This window comes from Hyperoodon ampullatus (genome assembly GCF_949752795.1).
Source record: "Hyperoodon ampullatus genome assembly, chromosome: 17".
Classification (NCBI taxonomy): domain Eukaryota; kingdom Metazoa; phylum Chordata; class Mammalia; order Artiodactyla; family Ziphiidae; genus Hyperoodon; species Hyperoodon ampullatus.
Genome location: NC_136930.1, coordinates 77,633,485 through 77,652,380, shown reverse-complemented (window position 1 = coordinate 77,652,380; position 18,896 = coordinate 77,633,485). Strand labels below are relative to the sequence as shown.

The 18,896-nt window shown below is 63.8% G+C and overlaps 1 protein-coding gene across 4 annotated transcripts; it reads left to right on the top strand.

Annotated features, from left to right (window-relative positions):
- Nucleotides 1-1,315: 1,315 nt before the first annotated feature.
- On the top strand, nucleotides 1,316-15,870 carry LOC307065738 (zinc finger TRAF-type-containing protein 1; the record flags this gene model as incomplete). Of its 4 annotated transcripts, none has more annotated exons than XM_079722657.1 (4): nucleotides 1,316-1,408; nucleotides 12,464-12,702; nucleotides 13,329-13,540; nucleotides 15,123-15,870. In XM_079722657.1, the coding sequence occupies 4 exons, from the start codon at nucleotides 1,316-1,318 to the stop codon at nucleotides 15,512-15,514; spliced, it is 936 nt and encodes a 311-aa protein (XP_079578783.1). In that variant the 3' UTR covers nucleotides 15,515-15,870. The 4 variants fall into 4 exon arrangements, with proteins under 4 accessions (XP_079578783.1, XP_079578782.1, XP_079578780.1 ...); XM_079722654.1 differs by lacking the exon at nucleotides 1,316-1,408 and adding an exon at nucleotides 3,531-3,896; XM_079722655.1 differs by lacking the exon at nucleotides 1,316-1,408 and adding an exon at nucleotides 11,343-11,370.
- Nucleotides 15,871-18,896: the final 3,026 nt, after the last annotated feature.

Genomic DNA, 18,896 nt, shown 5'->3' with positions numbered 1-18,896 from the left:
GAGAGCGCGGGGCGGCAGAGGGCCCCGCTTCGCGCCGCCCCGCGTCCCCGCGCCCCAACTCCGCGCCCGACCGCTGCAGAGCCCGTGCGCATGCTCTGGCGGCCGCCCCCTCGGCACGGCCCCGCACCTCCTCTTCCAGAATCTCTACCGGTCCTCTGAGAAGGACCCCCGCGCGGCTGTACCCCCTCAGAGCCTTCCGCCCGCAGGTGTCCAACCTTTCTTCCCTCAGGCCCCTTTCTCGGCCCCTCCCCTCACCGCCGCTTCCACCAAGCGCTCCCCTCTCCGGCCTCCCCTCCCACCCCTTCCTCCGACCCCTCCCCGCACCGCCCCTCCCCTCCCCTCAATACCCTTCCTCGGCCCCGCCCCCTCCTCAGCCCCACTCCTTACCGCCCCTTCCTCCAACTCCGCCCTACGTCCTCCTCGGCCCCTTCTTCCAACCCCTCCCCTCAATGCCCCTCTCCTCACCGCACCTTCCTCCAATCCCTCTCCCCCTCTCCGACCCCTCCCTCACCACTGCTTCCTCAGCCCCTCCCCTAGAAGCCCGTCCTCTCGCCACCCTTACCTCGGCCCTTCCCCTCATCGCCCCTTCCTCCAACCCCGCCCCGCCCCTTCCTCCAACCCCACCTCTCACTGCCCCTCCCCTCATGGCTCCTTCCTCGAGCCCCTTCCCTCCCCCCAAACCAGCGGGCGTGTGCGTCCAGTACCAAGCAAGAGACCCTCCCTCCTCCTAGCCCCGCCCACTCTTACAACCCAGTCTTGCTCTCCTCCACGCCCGCGACGCCCCGGCCCCGCCCCCCCTCCGGCCGCTCTAGCCTCCGCTCCTCTCGTTGGTTGGCGCGGGGCCGTCGCACACCCGGCGCGGGAGGCGGAGCGGCAGCCAGAGGGCGGCGCGGTGGGCTGATTTGGGCCTCCGCTCGCTGCTGCGCCGGGGTCGCGCAGCTCAGCGGTCTCGGAGTGCCTGCGCCGTCGCTCTTTCCGGGCCGGGTTCCGAGGACGGCGCCTCCCCTGCGCCCCTCTCCCCCAGGCCCTGCGCCGACTTGGGTTCCAGGACACCAGAGCTAAAGCCCACCCAGTCCAGGCCCCGCACCGTCTTTTCCCGGCGGATTTAGTTTCTTCTTCCCCACGGTTGTGTCCAGTGGCCTCAGGGCTCCTGTGAGTTTCGGATGAGCCCATAACAATATTTAGAAATGGGGTTCTGGAACCTGGGAATCCTGGAGAGACACCCTTAGGGCCCCCTGTCGCCGGCTTCTACGTTCTTCTCCAAAGTTGAGGATCCCTTTCCCGTTCCCTCAAACTCACTACCGCCCGACGTGTCATGGCCCCCAGGCCAGGGCGCGAGTGGAGCTCCGCCCTGTCCCACCTGGCGCTGGGATCAGTGTCTCTGTATGCAGCCCTGAGCACTGCCCAGGTGAGTACACTGGGGCCGGGCAGGGGCGTGGCCCATTCCCAAATCCCTAGAGGGTGGTGGGAGGTAAGTGTGGGGGCCCGACTTCTGTGAGACCTTCAGACCCTTCCCTGTTTAAAGGGAGGTCCTGGCCTCTTTTTCCCACATCTCCCTTCCCTGTGTTGACAGGCAAATCGAGGGGCCGCTGCTGGCTTCCTGCTCCAGGCCCTGGCTGCTGCCACCATGCTGGCCCCAGGGCTGGGCACAGATGAAGACTGTCTTGCTGGAGCCTGGGTGGCCACTGTCATTGGCCTGCCCCTCCTGGCCTTCGATTTCCACTGGGTGAATGGGGACTGCTCCTCCGCCAACCTGCTCCTGGGAGGAGGCATGGTGCTGGCAGTGGCTGGTGAGCACCTTGGTGCTGAGGGCCGCTCTGTGGCTGGGCAGGCAGTGGTGCTCGTGGTCGCAGTGACCATCCTTATTGTGGCTGTTTTCACGACCAACCCTTATGGAATGTTGGGGGGGGTGATGCTCGGCGCCGCAGGCCTCCTGAGCCGGCTGGAGGAGGACAGACTGCTGCTGCTGCCGAAGGAGGACGTCTGTCGCTGGGCCCTGGCCGGAGGCAGCTGGGCCTACCACCGGGCCCTGCACACACAGCGCCTGCAGTGGGGGTGATGGTTGGGGACAGCAAGGCGAGGCTTCTGCCCTGGCTACCACTTTCCCCTCATGGTCCTGCTCCTAGGGCCTCCTCCTCTAGGGAGAGACTCTCCTTCAACCGAAGCCAGCTTGCTGCAGGGTGACTGGTCAGGGGGCAGAGTCTGGGCACTATCTCCTTTTCTAGCGCAGTGTGAGGACTTGCCTAGACCAAAATGAGGGGGACTGGGTCCCGGGCATGTTTTGGGGCCTGATTCTGGGCAGGCCATAGTTGTGGATCCAGAGAGAGGCTTGGTCTCCAATAAACCTTAGGGATTTAGCAGGAATATGGACTCTGCCTATTCTTGAGTCGGATTGAGAGGTCCTCCAGTGAGCTTCCTAAGGCTCCCAGGGCAGCAGCTGGTTTCCCTGAGCAAAGGAAGGCAATGTGCTGGAACCAACCCTGGGGGCCTCACTCACCTTGGCCTGCCGGCACCTCTGTAAGGAGGGGCCCCTGGACTGAGAAGATACAGGAGCCCTTGTTCTCCTGGAACACGGTGGAGTTCTGAATATCCTTGCAAGGTCTGGCTGGTGGTCCTATGGGGCAGTGACCTTAACCGGCCGCCGGCTGGGGTGGGGGCAGGGGAGGGCCGTACCACAGCTGTTCCCAGAAATGTACATCCCCTCCCAGGGCTGCCTCGACCTCTACCCGTTTGCCCACCGGCCTGTGCAAGGCAAGTCCTGATTTCCTAAGACCCTCGCTTTCCTCAGCGGACCCCTCTTCAGCTCCCAACCCCAGAGTTATGAAACGGGATTGGGCAGAGCAGTGGGTTAGATTCCGGGTCCAGAGTCCTCCCTTGGGGAGTCCCAGCACTCGCGTCCTGTGGAAGCACATCTCTTCCCGCACAGGAGGGAGAGGTGGCCGGCAGTTTCTCGCTCCGGCCAGCCAGGCCAGAGCCCCGCGCACGCTAGCCTGGGTGTCCGGGGACAAAGTCGCAGGCACATCTGGACGTGGGGGTCCAAGGTTGCCCTCCGTTCCGGGGCACCCAAGGCGTGTGGTCCCGAGCCGAACTGGCGGGAAGCACCGCGCTCAGCTCTGACGCCAGGACTCTTCGGGCCCCAAAGATCGCCTCCCAGCGGATCGCCCGGGGCCCCGCCCACCTAATGCAGGGGCGGGCCTTCGCGCGCCCATTGGTTCTGGCCGTCGCGCTGTCTCCCCGAGCGGCCCTCCCATTGGCCTCGCTCCGCTCACGTGACTGAGAGAACAAGGGGGCGTAGGCGGCGGCGGCGGGGGGGGAGCGTACAGGGAAAACAAAGATGGCGGCCGCGCCGGGGTCGGTGGCCGCGGCGGCTGCGGGGCGACGCGCGGGCCGGACCCACTGAGGCGGCGGCGCAGGGAGCGGGGCTGCGGGGTCGCGGCGGCGGCGGCGAGAGGGCGGAGGGAACGCGCGGCGCCCCTAACCTCCAGCCGCGGGAGCGCGCCGGCACCCGCCCGCCGGGCCGGCCGGCCGCGATGTCCGGCGCCGAGGAGGCCGGCGGGGGCGGCCCGGCCGCGGGGCCTGCCGGTGCCGTGCCGGCCGGGGTCGGGGCCGGGGCCGGGGTCGGGGCCGGGGCCGGAGCGTCTGCGGGACCGGCGGCGGCACTGGGCGAGGCGGCGGGGCCCGGGATCCCAGACGAGGCGGGCCTGGCCGGCGCCCGGCAGCTGCAGGAGGCGGCGGGCGACTCCGATGCGCCGCCCAAGAAGCGGCTACGGGCGGCCGAGACGGCCGAGGCGGCGGCGGCGGCGGCGGCGGCGGGCAGCGGGAAGCTGGAGGAGCGGCTCTACTCGGTTCTGTGCTGCACGGTCTGCCTGGACCTGCCCAAGGCCTCCGTGTACCAGGTAGGGCCGCCGGCCAGACCCGGCTCGGCTCCAGCCCCGCCGCGGCCGGCCCCCGGGCACCGCGTCTCCTCGGAGGCCAGGCCCGAGCCCTGGGGCCCAGAGGTGGGACTCTGGCGCCTGTTCAGAAGCTGCTCATTCTCGTCCTCTGGGAACTTTGCTGTTTCCTGCTCTGAACCTCCTTTTTTTTCTCGTGGCTGCCCTTACTTCCTGATGGGAATCTCCTGTCTCCCACTTGGACGCCCCTTTTCTTTCCAGGTTCCCCTGTTGCCCCTTTCTCAGCACTCCTCAGCCCACCCTCAAGCTGACCCCAGAGAAAGCTGGCGACAGATGCCCGTGCCCCTCCCCACTTCTGAGCCTGCTCCGCACAGGCCTGAGCTCCCTGGGCTCCGGGAGTCCCTGGTCTTTGCTCTTCCTCAAGTGTTTCTTCTCAGTTCTTTTGCAGACACACACCCTCCAACCTGTTCTCGTGCTCGTCCCGTATCCCTTTACCCTTTGGTGTGGAAGAATCCCCTTCCCTTCTCACTTCTTTTTGGAAGAAAGTTGAGAAGGGAGGGGCTCACCTTTTTGCCTTCCCCCACCCCTTCCCCTCATTCCTGGTCCGGATGAACTGCCCACATCAAGCCCCACAGCCTGGGTCTCTTCTTCAGCCCCAGCCCCCGCCCCAGCACAATCCAGTGCCTTCTGGACATGCTGTGCCTCAGGCTGGGCTCCTACCACATGCCACCTCACCCACACCAGGCCTGGCTTCCTAGGCTACCGGTGCTCCAGGAGGTCTGTTCGCTTACCTTCTGTCTGAAGAGCCAGCCTGGTGGCTGGACTCAGAGTCCTTAACCCGCTCAGGGCTGCCAGAGAGGATACTTAGCCCAGGGGGTCTCACTCGTGCACCCTGTAGCAGCAGGGTCACACTCTGGTCCCAGGGTCACTGCGCAGCGTTCTGCTTTCTCCATTGTGTGTCTCTCTCCACGTCAACCCCCATCTCTGATTACCCCCACACCCCCAGCCCCTTTGAGGAATGAAACAGGGAGCTGGACATGGCCGATGAGGCCTTGTCCCCCTGCTTATGCTCAGAGTGAGGGCTGTGGTGCGAGGGCCATTTTTGTAGTAAACAGTGCAGGCTAGTCTGAATTGCCATTTCCCCAGCCTCTGGATCTCCAAATCCTTCCCGCTCTGGCATGAGTTTGCTTTGGAGGATCCCAGTGTGCCTGGGTGACGGAGGGAGAAGAGGCATTGGTGGGGAAGTGGGTTGAGTTCCTTGGGGAGAGGACACTGGCTTTCAACCCACCCTCCTGGGCTTTGGGAAGCTTCTGGTCAGAGGCCCTAGCTCAGGAATACCACAGGCCTCCTGGCCCAGTGCAAATTGGGGTAGCGCTTCTCATAACCGCCTCAACCGTGGGGGTGCACCTCAGGACTTGTCCTTTCTCTGGCCTTTTTTGCTTGCCGACGACCTTTTGATCCTCCCAAAAGCACTCTTCCTTCCTTGGGCCTTGAGTGAGCGTCTAGGAAGCCAAGCCAATGGTGGTGGGGGGTCCCAGGGGGATTAGGGGGTTCCTCATCTCTCCTCGTGTGAGTGGGCTGGAGATGGACCTGGCATGAAAACAGGCCATGTGGTGCCGGCTCTGGGTCCACTCAGCACAGAGAGCTGCATTTCTGCCTCTGGCCGGAGCCGCTGGTGACCGGGCCTCTGAGCCTGGCTGCTTCAAACCAGCCCGCACCGTGCTGGGAGCTGAGCTCTGGGCCGGCAGGAGGCAGGTGGCTGAGCAGCTCTGATGGGGAATGAAGGCTCTGGGCCACCTGGCCTGTGGCCTTCCCTGTGGCCTAGTGGGCTCTGCTCAGTGGCTTCCCTGGGAACAGGTCAGCTGAGTGAGGAGAGCCCACCAACGCTGAGCTGTGAATTTTGGCACCAGCCCTGTGCCCCACCTTCATTCTTCCCAAGTGACACCCGGGCCTTGGCAGGGAGTTGATTCCTTCTATCTCTAGAGGCTGGGAGAAAGCTTTAGAGTGTGTGATCAGTGGGAAAGCTCTTGGCCCTAGAAGGGTTGGCTGGAACCCTGCCACGGGTCAGAACTCGCTTTGGCTGCTAGGAAACCTGCCGTGTGATGGGGGCCCGTGGGGCATGGATGCACAGCCGTGCCCACCCTGGAGGCTGGGGTGTGAGGAGCCCGAGGGAAGGCTTCTTGGTGGCTCCTTTCTGTGTGCAGTGGTCTGCATTACCCTCACAGCCACCCTGGATGGGGATAATTATTGGGGGGGGGATCGAGATGGGCCTGGAGGCCCGCCCCATTGCCTGGTTAGCATCAGAGCTGGGTTTGCTCCCAGAATGATTTGGTCAAGGACAGCATAGGTTCCACATGCGCTGCCTTGAAATGAGGACACAGAGCTCTGTGTGTCCCTGGTTGGGGCCCACTGCTCGCCAACGCTTCTGGGCCTGGGCTCAGCCCCTCCACTTCTGCTGGCCTTCTTTGTTGAGTCACGTTGACGGGCTGGTGGACCTGCCTCAGGCATGTGGTATGTTTTGCTCTGTGTTCCTATAGGCAGCGTTTTGCCTGACCCCACCAGGATACGTGGTTCGGGGCAAGCACCAGCAGTGCTACACATCTGAGGGCTGTTTCTGATGGTACCCAGTTCTGGGGTGAGAAGAAGAGCCAGTGGCCATGCGGAGCCCTGCATGCCGTGCCTGGCACCGGGCAGCAGGGGCATCTCCATGGGCCTCTGGATGTGGCTGGGTGCACAGTAACTCAAGCGCTTGCTCTCCGGCTACCAGCCCCTACCTCCGTGCCTCTGGGGAAGCCTGGGTGGTGGTGAGGGCAGACACGGGCTGCATGGTTAGGCTTGGTCACCTCCCTGATCTGAGCCCCACAGTGTCGGCTCCGCCATGGGTCCAGTACATCACACCACCTGGGTTGGGATTCTTGCTCTGGTGTCAGACCAGGGCACTCATGCAAATGGTTCTCACCGTGACCTGCGTAAGGTCAGGTCAGGGCTACAGCTGGTACAGCAGGTGCTGGCTTTGATGTTCTCCATGTGGGTCTTAGGTGTACTCTTGATGGCTGGCCTGACAAGGTGTGCAGCCACCTTCTAGGGTCCTGGGTGGGCACGGCAGCGGGCAACCAGGTAGGGGTAGGAGGGCCAGGGATGCAGCAGTGACGTGCACATAGGAGCTCTGTGTTGGAGCCTGCATCGGGCAGCTGTGCTGACCTGCTCGGAATGCAGCCCTGTGGCCCCAGGGCGATGTGACCTGGGTCGTCTGCCTTCTTTGGGGGAAACACAGCCTCAGTGGGTGGTGCCTGGATCGTTGCAGCCACAACCTGATCCCTGACCCCATCTGGGACTCTCCTCCAGCCCTTCACACAAGGTGGACCTGGCCCTGACCCCGCTAATGTCAGCTGAGGCCCTGAGCCGTAGATCAACATCTGGAGGGAGGGGCCGCAGAGTTCTCCCACCCCAACTTGCTTCTCAGCCAGGAAAGCTCCTGTGACCCCCACTGGGGTGGAGGAGTAGTCAGGGGGCCTTTGTCACGGTATGTGGCACCAACTGGCCTTCTGTGCCCACTGCTCCTGCCTCAGACCTGAGCCCCGCCCCTTCAGCCCATTGCTCTCATGGCCCTGCTGCCTGGGTGCCCTCTCCCGTCCCTGCCCCTGCCCACTCCTGCTCCTCGTGGGCCCCACTGAGGCAGCACCCCTGCACCGAGATTATCTTCTCTCCCTGCTACAGGATGCCTCTCCCATCCCACCTGCCTGGGCACTTGACACCATCTGTCCTGTGGGAGGATTGAGGGTGTCCTGCTGCGCTTCCTGTCCCCGCCAGGACTCGGCTCAGCCCACTTGGCTTGGTTACCTCATTGGCAGCCATGTGGGTAAAAGGCCCAGGAAGCAGGGGTGGGTGCATCTCTGCTTGCGTCCTGGCCAATGTGGGTGCCCGCCTTGGGGAGCTTCCAAGTGCGCCGTCTTGGCATCTGTTGACCTGCCTGGTGCTGCAGACTCTGTTCAAGGTGATGTTTAAGGAATGTCCAATGGCGCTGCCCACCCACATGGCCTGGGACCCTCTTCCCCAGCTCCAAGACTATGGCCGGCTCATGCTTTGAGAAAAAAGCTTTGAAAATACATCTGCTTAGCTATCCAAGACAAGGGCAGAGGGAAGAGCAAGTTTCTGGTCTCTGACTAGATGAGAAATTGTGCTTTTTGTAGTGGTTGTTTGTCATTTGAGTTACCTTTTGATCCAGGCAGCACTTGAGTTCTGAGCAAGAGCCTGACTGCAGGTTTGACTGGTCCCCACCCAAGTCCCCGAGTCTCTGGGTGGTGTGACATCAGGAACTGCTGGCCCAGAACTTCAAACCCAAAACCTGGTGGAAGGTTGCAGTCCTGGCTTCCCCTGAGACACTTGTGTGTCTCAGACCCTGCATGGTCACTTCCGGGCCCCTTGATGAAAGAGGTCAAGGAAACCTCAGGCCGAGTGTGCAGGGGTGTGGGGTGCCGTGAGGCCCTGCTGGGCCTGGTGAAGGGGGGCCTCCAGCTGGGCTGAGGGGCACTTTGGGGGTGGGTACCCTCCGCTGTGCTTTGGAGATTGGGCTGCTCACATGAGTCTGGGTGCTGAGCCTTCCTTTGGTGGTAAAGAGCAGAGTTTGGGGGGCACCCCACGGTGTGAGGGGACTGTGGACTCCAGGCCTAAAAGGCCTACTGATTGAGGACTTGGCCCCCAGAAGCCGGGGGGCATTTTCTAAGACCTGCTTTTGTCCCAAGGCTCAGGGGCCAGGACTCCTCCTCAGGAGTCCAGACGGTTCCTTCAGCTCCCCAGGGGGAAGCTGATTCAGATAGAGGCCCCGGCCTGCATGGCCTGGGTGCACTGGGCAGGCAGGGGGAGGGGCTGCTGGGCAATGTCCTGGGGGCAGGGACAAATGTCCACTTTTGGGCCATTGCAGAGGGGCTTGGGCTGGGGCACAACTTGGTGGGGTTGGGGAACCCAGGGTTGAGGGGGGGTTTGTTGAAATCACAGGCCTGTGCCTGGAGTCCTTCCTGAGGCTTCCGGGCAGGGGCTGCGTGAGGGGCTAGCTGGGTTGTGCTGGGTGATGACTGTGGTGCCAGGCGTTAGTTCTCTGGCCACTGTGTGTCGCACCTGTGGCCCTGTCCTACCTCTTCAGCACGTCATAAGGCCAGTCCTGTCCTTGTTGCCTTTTTGTTTTTTTCCAGCTATGCCATGCGGCGTGCGGAATCTTAGTTCCCCGACCAGGGATCGAACCCGTGCCCCCTGCAGTAGAAGCGCAGAGTCTTAACCACTGGACCGCCAGGGAAGTCCCCTTGTTGTCTTTTTTTTTTTTTTTTTTAAATTTGGTTGGGCTGGGTCTTAGTTGTGGCAGGCGGGCTCCTTAGTTGTGGTTTGTGGGCTCCTTAGTTGTGGCTCGCCGGCTCCTTAGTTGAAGCACATGGGCTCCTTAGTTGCAGCTCACGGTCTCCTTTGCTGTGGCATGCGAACTCTTAGTTGCAGCATGCATGTGGGATCTAGTTCCCTGACCCAGGCTCCCTGCGTTGGGAGCGCAGAGTCTTATCCACTGCGCTATCGGGGAAGTACCTCCCCACCCCCTGCTGTCTTTTGTGCCTGAGAAAATTGAGGCCCAGAGAAGGATGTGACCAGCCTCAGAGCACACTGCTGGTGACCTGTGGGATCTGGCCAGCATCTGTCCTGGGAGGGCCTGGGAGGCCCTGGGTCGTGGAGCCCCCTCCGTAGCCTTCCCTGTCTCTAGGGTCTTCCTGGCAGGTGGTGGGAAGGCAGCCCATCCTGGGCACTGCAGGAAATGCTCCTTGGAACTGCCTAAGCTCTCGGGGGCTTGGCCCTGGCACGTAGCGTGGGGCACTCCGACTGCCCTGGCTTCTGCTGTCTGTCAGAGGCTTGGCGTATGGCCAACGCTGTGCTGAGCCCTCTGGGGCCCAGCTTCTGGATGGGCAAATTGGGGCAGGTACAGTCCAGCCCGACCACCACAGAGGCCCTGGGCCAGGCCTGCGTGCAGAGTTGGGTCTTGCTCTGGAGGCCGAGGGGGAGCCTGGCTGGTGGGGAGGGCTCTGGAGCATGGTGACTAGCCTGCTGTGGACAGACTGCCTGGGCTGGGGAGGTGCTGGGGCCAAGGCTGGCCACCTGGTGTCCACCCAGAGAACGTACCTTGGGTAGCCGGTAAGGGACTAGCCACGTGTGGACGTTGGCTTGTCCCTTGGCAGGCCGGCAGCACTTGGAGTGTCTTGCTGGTTAGCCGCATTCCGATTCAGAGCTGAGCTGTTAGGGCTGGAGGGGCAGTGCCCCCGCCTCCCCAGAGCCCAACAGAGGGCAGGTGCCCTAGTACCTGAGCCTGTTTTGGTCTGGAGGCTCCGGGAGGGTGGGGTGGGGACTGGCCCTGGAGCCTGGGAACTCCTGCGGCCCCCAGGTTCTGAGGAAAGGCCTTCCAGGGGGGTGCGCAGGTCACCCCCTCTGCTCCAGAGCAGTGGGCTTTCAGGGCAGCGCTGGGAGTGAGCAGTCACACAGTTGGCAGCCTCGGGTCCCTCAGGAAGTCCCAGGACTCCATCCCGAGTCTCTCGCCTGCAGGCCTACGCCCTGGCTGGGCCACCGGAGACAGAGGAGAAGCCAGCTGAGTTGGGCCCAGCAGTGGCTGTTGTTCTCTGCTGAGGCCGCAGGCCTTGCCTTGGGGCGTCTAGAACTAGAGCTGGCCACACAGAGTAGTGTGGGGTCCCCAGGCCTTCCTGGCTTCCTCACTGGGGTGCTAGGCAGCAGCTGGGACTTCAGCAAGCCCGGTGCTGCCTGGTCTGGCCTCACTTCCGGGGGCCCTGCAGCTTCCTCCTCCCGTGACTGATTGGTCAGGTTGCCATGTACTGCTTCCTCTCTGCCTTCTAGAAGCCACAGCGATCCTCTTCCTGGGGCTGTGGCACAGTGAAGCCAGGCCCTCTTGGGCTCAGGGCCTTGGCGGGGCTTTGAGAACACGTGTGACCTGGGCTCTTGGTCTGGTCTTCCCACAGGGTGGCAGCAGCCTATGGTGCCATGTCCCCCCTACCCTCTCCTCCACTCATCGCGTCTCTGGCTTCTCCACTGACCCTGGGCAGTGGACGGGGCAGACTGCTTTTCCTCCCTGGCCGCTCTCGGGACCAGCCTTGCTCCACAACCCCCAGCCAGGCTGTGTATCCAGAGCAGGCGCTGGCCGGCCCCTGCCGGCCCCCTCCTCGTCTCGCACATCTTAACTTTTGACCTGACTTAGAAATTGAGACTTGAGTGCAGCTGATCTAGGGTGTTTGTGTGGACCTGGATCCTGTGACTGAGGCCTTTGTCCCCGGCCCCACCATCGGTCCTCAGCGCGTAGGTCCCATCACTCGCTGGACCCCAAGCACGACCCGCAGGCACTAAGAGCTCACTCAGCCTCTTGCAGCCCTCAGCTCAGGGTGCACGGACCCGTGGTGTTTACCGAGGACCCCATCGTGTGCAGGCGTGGCTTGGCAGTGGCCCTGTAAGTCCCTCTACCACACTGGATCCCAGTCACAAAAGGGTCCTGGGCCCCAAGAAAGTCTGTGGAAGCACTGCCTGCCCATTTGCCCTCAGCCACTGGGCGTCTCCCAGTGGAGACAGGTGCCCTAGGCGTGGGGGGGGCACACTCCCACCAGTGTTCCCCGGGCTCCAAGACCGCCGTGTCTGCCCTGGAGGACACAGCTTGTCTGCTCTGGCACCTCTGGTTCCCGTGTGGGCCTCTCCTCCCCCAACCCCGTGAGCCCCTGCAGGCCCAGGCCCATAGCCTGCCGTGTGTCTCAAGGGCACCAGGTGGGTGCTCAGGAGGTGTGCGGAGCCAGTGAGGGAGCCGAGGTGGCTGAGCCAGCAGCCCACTATCCACACGCCAGGACCCCCGGCAGGGAGGGGCAGGTTGCCGACGGCATCGTCTGCGCCTTGGATCCACAGGCTCAGCCAGGGAGGGGCCTGGCTCCTAGACCCAAAGCCAGCAACGCTCCTGCAGGCGCGCACTGCCCACGTGCCCTGTCCTGGGCCAAGTGGGCCTCCCCTCCTGCCACGGCTCTGTGCCACCGGCCCTTGGGAAGGTCCCCTCCAGGTAGCCAGCCCCACTGGGCGGGTGGCAGCTGCCTCCTCACCTGTGTGGGCCCAGGAGGCTGGAGTGGCGGGGCCAGGCTAAGGGTGCAGCGGCCTCGGCGTGGGCAGCTGGCCAAGAGCCCGCGTTCCGTGGGCGTCCCTGAATCAGGCCCTGTGTTGGACTTTGGGGACAGTCTCCAGCCCCTGGATGGGAAAAGCCCCCACGTGGCCCACCCAGTGCCCGCCGGCGGGCCACCACAGTGAAGAGCCCGAACCTCTGCTGCCAGTGAGGGCCACCGCGAGACCCGTCCTCTCCATGGGGACCCTGCCGGCCGCGTGCACAGGGCTCCGGGAGGACAGCCTGGCCCTCCCTCGGGAGTGGGAGTGGCAGCCTGTGCTTGGCGGGCAGCAGCCTGCCCGCGGCCCCGGCACCGCAGCCCCTGGGAGGGGCCGGCAATGGGGCGGGCGCGCGCCTGCGTGCTCCCGCAGGTCCATGAGCTTCATCTCCCTTTCCTTCTCCGCAGTGCACTAACGGTCACTTGATGTGCGCTGGCTGTTTTATCCACCTACTAGCAGATGCCCGTCTGAAGGAGGAGCAAGCCACGTGCCCCAACTGCCGCTGCGAGATCAGCAAGAGCCTCTGCTGCCGCAACCTGGCCGTGGAGAAGGCCGTGAGCGAGCTGCCCTCCGAGTGCGGCTTCTGCCTGTGCCAGTTCCCCCGCTCCCTCCTGGAGAGGCACCAGAAGGAGGAGTGCCAGGACAGGTGAGCACCTGGGCGGGCTGGCCTGCCTGCCGGGGGCCTGGCCCCACACACGCCGCCCGGCGGCGGCCTCGCAGGGCTGGGTTAGTGCAAAGCCACTCGGGGCCCAGGCCGTGGAGGGGGCTGGCAGGAGGCTCCACAGACTGGGGGGCTTAGATCTGCAACCGGAAGCGTCTGAACGTTACCCTGGCCCTCCAGGGTTCCTTGTGGCTGTGTGGTGGCTTCTTTCTTAGAGACTGTCTGTGGTGTCCCCGGGCCAGGAAAGTGTGGCCAGCACGGAGGCTCTGGGAGCACAGCGTGATGGTGGCGCTAGCACCCCAATCCCCCCCTCCAGGGGGCCAGGGGGCCAGGCTGCCGAGCCTCCCTTGCAGTGAAGCCACGCGGGGCCCAGGACCGTTGTGGAGAGAGGCCCCGTGGCAGTGGGTGTAGGGGGCGTGCACACGCACAGCTCACACATGCCCTGCTCCTCCTCAGGCTCTCGTGCCCTCTCACCCCTTCCTGAGGGCCGGCACATGGGGACTATGTCCTTCAGGGACAGTGGTCTGTGTGAGCAGGGCTGGTTGGAGGCCCCCCAGCACAGCCGCCTTCCACAGGGCGCGGGTGTGACCGCAGTGCTCACCTCCTCCCAGGGTGACGCAGTGCAAGTACAAGCGTATCGGCTGCCCGTGGCACGGCCCTTTCCACGAGCTGACAGTGCACGAGGCCGCGTGTGCCCACCCAACCAAGACGGGCAATGAGCTGATGGAGATCCTGGACGAGATGGACCAGAGCCACCGCAAGGAGATGCAGCTCTACAACAGCATCTTCAGCCTGCTCAGCTTCGAGAAGATCGGCTACACAGGTGAGGCGCCCCGCTGCCCACTGCATGCCACACAGGCTGGGGGTGGGGCCGGCGGCCAGGAGCCGGGGGAGCCATGGGGTCTGGGCAGTGGCACAGGCTGCACCAGATGGCCAGGCTCTGGACTCCTGGTGAACGGGAGGACATCTAAGGGAGAAGAGGGGCCGGAGGCTGAGCCGGGGAGGGGCCGGGCAGGACCCTGGGGGCACCTGCATGGCTCTCACAGAGGCCCTTCCCACCTGTCCTCCCCACCCCGGCCCTGCCACCCCAGCAGAGTGGTGTCCTCACCGTGTGGGGCTGCACAACCTTGGGACAGTTGGGGTCTAACCAGAAGGTGGGTGTGTCTCGGGGGGGGTCTGGGAGCTGAGGGCCTGCCCTGCGGAGCCAGGGGCAAGAAGAGCGCTCGTCGTGTCAGGTCCTCCCTGCAGGCGGTTACTGCAGGGGCCACGGGCTTCCTGAGGCCAGCGAGAAGATGGTCAGGGCCGGGGCTCCTGAACGAGCTGAGGGTGCCTGACTCAAACTGCAGAGCTGGGAGTGGATGCCCAGGGATGGGCAGGCTGGACTGCGCTCAGGCCCACTGGATCTCTTGGGCTCTCCTGGCCACCGCCACTGCCTTTGGACACTCTGGGGAGCAGAAGTCAGGCCAGAGCCTGGTCTAGACACAGAGAATAGCAAGAAGCCCCTGCTGTCGCTGGAGCTGCTGGGGGTACTCTGGCCCTATACTGCCCGGCCCACGCCAGGCGGCCGGCTCAGAGCGTCAAGGGCAGTCACAGGCAGCCAGTCAGAACGTGCTGCCTGGACTGGACCTGGCTAGGTGGAGGCCCGGAAGGCCGAGGGCCGGGGTCTCAGCAGGAGAAGACCAGGCCGCTGGTTAGTCGTAGCCTCAGCTGCCCCGGTGGGCACCGTGTCACAGACAGTCCAGGCCAGGCCTGGAGAGTCTGGGTGGACCGAGGCGCCATGACTGCAGCCGTGGCCGGGCAGGGAGGACTGGCCGCCTCTGTGGAGGGACTCGCCAGCCGTGGGCCACGGGCTCTGCCAAGAGGACTGTGTGATGGCAGCCGCCCACTCACCGATGGGCCCTTCGGCCGGCCGGCAGAGCCCAGCACCAGCCACGCGATGGCACGCTGCCTCGAGGCCCGACACACCAGCCCGGCCGCCGGCTTTTCTGGCAGCTCTGTATCGGAACCAATAAAGTACACTTGTTCACAGAACTGCATCCTGTCTGTGTGTCTGCTTACCCCGGCCCCCTGGGCGGGGCCTCTCCCTCTGCTGGGCCCCGGGGAAGGGTGAGGAGGGAGGCCTCGCCTGACCTGGGGGTCAGGCGGGGCTGGCCGTTCACCTCTCGCAGCCTCTGGACTCCTTGCCGCTAATGCGTGTCACTTCTGTTCGTAGTTTCCCCAAAGCTTGCGTGCGCCTCCGTTTGCCATAATTGCGTTTGATTTGCCTTGTGACAAGTAGAGCCCGCTGTGTCCTGGTAAGTTGCCTTCCTCCCTGGCCGAGCCTGTGTCCTCGGCCGGCTGGGAAGGCGCTGCCCCTGGCCCTGCCTGCTCTGACCGCCGGCTCCCCGGCCTGTCTGTCTCCACAGAGGTCCAGTTCCGGCCGTACCGCACGGACGACTTCATCACGCGCCTGTACTATGAGACGCCGCGGTTCACGGTGCTGAACCAGACGTGGGTCCTGAAGGCGCGCGTGAACGACTCGGAGCGCAACCCCAACCTGTCGTGCAAGCGCACGCTGTCCTTCCAGCTGCTCCTCAAAAGCAAGGTCACGGCGCCCCTCGAGTGCTCCTTCCTGCTGCTCAAGGGCCCGTACGACGACGTGAAGATCAGCCCCGTCATCTACCACTTCGTCTTCACCAACGAGAGCAACGAGACGGACTACGTGCCGCTGCCCATCGTCGACTCCGTGGAGTGCAACAAGCTGCTGGCCGCCAAGAACATCAACCTGCGGCTCTTCCTGTTCCAGATACAGAAGTAGGCAGCCCCGTGGTGCTGCCCACACCTGCCCGGCAGCGGCTTCACGGCGCCAGCGCCCGTCTCGGCCAAGAAGGAGAAGGAACAGAAGCGAACACTGGGACGTCTGCATGCGTGTGCGAAGGTGGGAGCGCCTCCCTCGCCCTCTGCCCCACCTCCCCTGTCCCGGGCGCCGGAGGCCGGGCCACCGCAGAGGAGACGCTGCTCGGGGACCCAAGGGGCGCGGCCCCTACCGCGCAGCGGGCCACACGCCTGCTCTGGGCCGCACACGGGGCTGCGCACGGCCCCTGGGCCGGGCTCGGGGGCGCTGACCTCCGACGGCATATTTGATTGCAATTAAAAAGGCACCCTTGTTTCCTACTTTCTGTTTTGTTCGAGGGGAAGGCGTGGCTATAATTGGACAGAATGGGGTCTTCGGTTTGGCCAAGGGTCAGAGCCCGCCCATCCCTGTGACTGCACCTTCACGTGCCCCGCCCCAGGAGAGACTTGGGAGTCGCTGCCCCCTCTGTCACAGGCCTGGGCAGGGCAACGGGCGGGGTCGGGGCTCTCACTAGCCCAGCACATCTCACCCCCAGCCGCTCCAGGGAGGCAGGACTTGGCCACCAGGGCTCAGCAGACTTTTCGGGATGCAGGGTGATTTTCTGTCTCTTCCCAGGGAAAAAATTAAACCCTTTACAGGCTCTTCTACAAGTTATGCAAATTTAGCAAGAGAGAATCTATCTTCTGTATTCAGCCTTAAGGACTCAGTGTCCCCAGGCTGTGAGGAGAGTTCTGGGGTCCACCGGCGGTGATCAGTCCTGGCTGTGTGAGGGTCTGAGGGGTCCAGCTGCCCCCATGCTGCTCTCAGGGACCAGCTGCTGGCCCTGCATCCAGGGCTCTGCGTGGAAGTCAGCGCTGGGCAGTGTGGTTTCTCACCCGAAGGAGGTGGGCCCCCCGAGGTCCTGCAGTCCTGCCCCAGAGCTGCGGTGAGCAGGCCCAAATGCAGGCCTCACAGCGGGAAGGAGCCCTGCCTGGGGATCCCGGGACCCTGGGACCTACTGGGAAAGGGAGAGCTCGGGCCCCTGCTTAGGGGACAAGGCTCTTCTGCAATGGTTTCTCGTTGCTTCAATACCAAAGAACGGTTTGCTTCGCCCCCAGCCAGGCCCGCCCCCCGCTCGGCGCAGACCCTGCCGGCCTGGCCCCCCGTTGCCCAGGCCCTGCAGGCTCAGTGGGCAGGGCCACCCTGGCCTGTCTCTGGGGGCTCCTTTCTCTCCTGGCCCTCGAGGTGGGGAGCTGAGAAGGGGAGTGAAGGAGCTGTGGGGTGCAGCTCGAGCCCCAGCCAGTTCCTAGTGGACGAAGCAGCCCTCCCAGGCTGGCGGGTCCCCTGTTCCCCACCCAGGGCATGGGGCTGGTGGGGGTCCCATCCTACAAGGCCGACTCAGCCTGGCTTGCCCTCCACAAAGAAAGACCCCACCCCAGCCCCAGCCCATCCTTGTGGGCCTCTGACCCAGGCACACCCTGGTGTTGTCCCACAGCCCTCAGGGGCTGCCCCTGCCTGCCTGTGGGCGCAGAGGATGACATTCACGTCAACACGGGCCAGGTCTCCTGTGTATGGATGGTGCCCTGTCACCCTATTGGGTCTCTTGGGGATGGACACTCGCTCTGTCAATTCCAATGTGACCATATTGTGAGGGGGGCTGGGACGGGGGTGGGTTTGCCTGGTCCGTGTGTGTCTGGGTGCCTGTGTGAGACCGAAGAAGCAGAGGGGCGGGCCCCCCGGCAGCTCTTCTGGGTGGGGCAGGTGAAGGTGTGTGGCTGCCACAGAGGGCCAGGCAGGAGAAGGGCAAAACCAGGGCTGGGCTAGCAGACCTGGTGGCGGGGGGGTGGGGGGTACAGGAGGGGGCTGGGCTCTGCGGCACCAGGGTCAGAGTTCCAGCTGCTGGAACACACAGCTGGGGGCACATGGCCCTCGAGTTCCAGCTGCCCAAGTGAGTGCGTGGGAGTGGGTTGGCACCCAGGCGAGGCCCTCCCTGTAGGGGTGTGGGTGGGTCTGGGGGGGCCCAAGAAGACTGCTAACCCACCAATATGGCCCCGCCCAGTGACAGTCATCTCAGCAGCTGAGCCTTACAGCCAGGTGGAGCCAGGCACTTCTGGGACATTGCAGTGTGCTCTTGGCCATCGCTGGAGGCTGGCGCCATAAACCTCCTTGTGTCATCTCACTGGGAGTCACTGGTTTACTGGAGGATGTCCCAGTCCTGTCGTAAGAAAGGAGAAGACACCAGCAGTCTGTCTCCAGGATCCCGGTCCACCTTGGCATCCTGAGCTGGCGAGGGTTGGGGGAGGCCTGAGGGCACAGGTCGAGCCAGCCCCCCTTCCCTTCTCTCACCCCCACACTTCCCTTTAAGCACTACATCTCCCAGTATGCCCAAAGTGAGACATTTACAAAAGTAATAAAAATAATTTTTTAAAGAGAGGAGTGAAGAGGTGTTTTTACCGCTGTCGGAGACGACTTAACATGTTATGTTGCTTTTGTGGTCTGTGTTCTCTTTGGATATTTCTGTATGTAACTACAGTTTTTAAAAAGGTCCAAACCAAGTTTTGTTTGTATTTCCTTACAAGAAGACAGCTTCATGGATGGGCTTCCCTGGGCTCTGATAGCCTCCCAGCCAGGGGTCAGCTGCTGGCCCCCAGCCTGCAGCCTCCCCACCCCAGGCCTTCAGCTCTTGCTGGCATCCTCATATGCGCATTCCTGTCTGATCAGTGGGGAAGCCAAGGCTAGAGAAGTTGGGTCCTCTCTGAAGGGAGATCAGGCCCCAGGACCTGGGCTGTCCTGGGAATGCTGGCGCTGGAGGGGGAAAGGCTCTCCGGGGAGGTGCCGTCCCACCCGTTCTGCTGAGACAGTCTCTGTTTCCCTGGCTCGGCTCCCCCATGCCCACCCTGCCTCTCACTGTGCCCCTTGCACCTCACCAGCCTGCCTGCCAGCCAAGCAGCCACCTTGGTTTCGAGGCCTCCTGTCCTGTCTCCTGGGATCCCACGTTGGAGGGAGGGGGAGAGAGCCCCACACCCTTCAGGAGGCAAAGAGGAGGCGCTCCTGCTGCTCCTCAAGCTCAGCCTCGCCCTCACCCCTGCAGCCTTCCCTGGACCTGGGGACCAGCCACCCTGCACATCGCTCCCTCCCGGGTTCCCCTTTGGGTCTGTTTCCATTTCCATAGGAAATAAAACTGCCCATCTCCCACTCCTTCCGGGCCTCCTCTGGGGACTTTGGGGCGCGAGCCCTGGTACCTAGGGCCCAGGGCCGCGCGGCAGGGTGGGGACTGAGAGCCCCGAGGCCCCGCAGGTATTTGGTTCTTCAGGCAGGGGTGGGGGGAAAGGACGGGTATTTAGAGGTCCCCAGGCTCCCCACACCC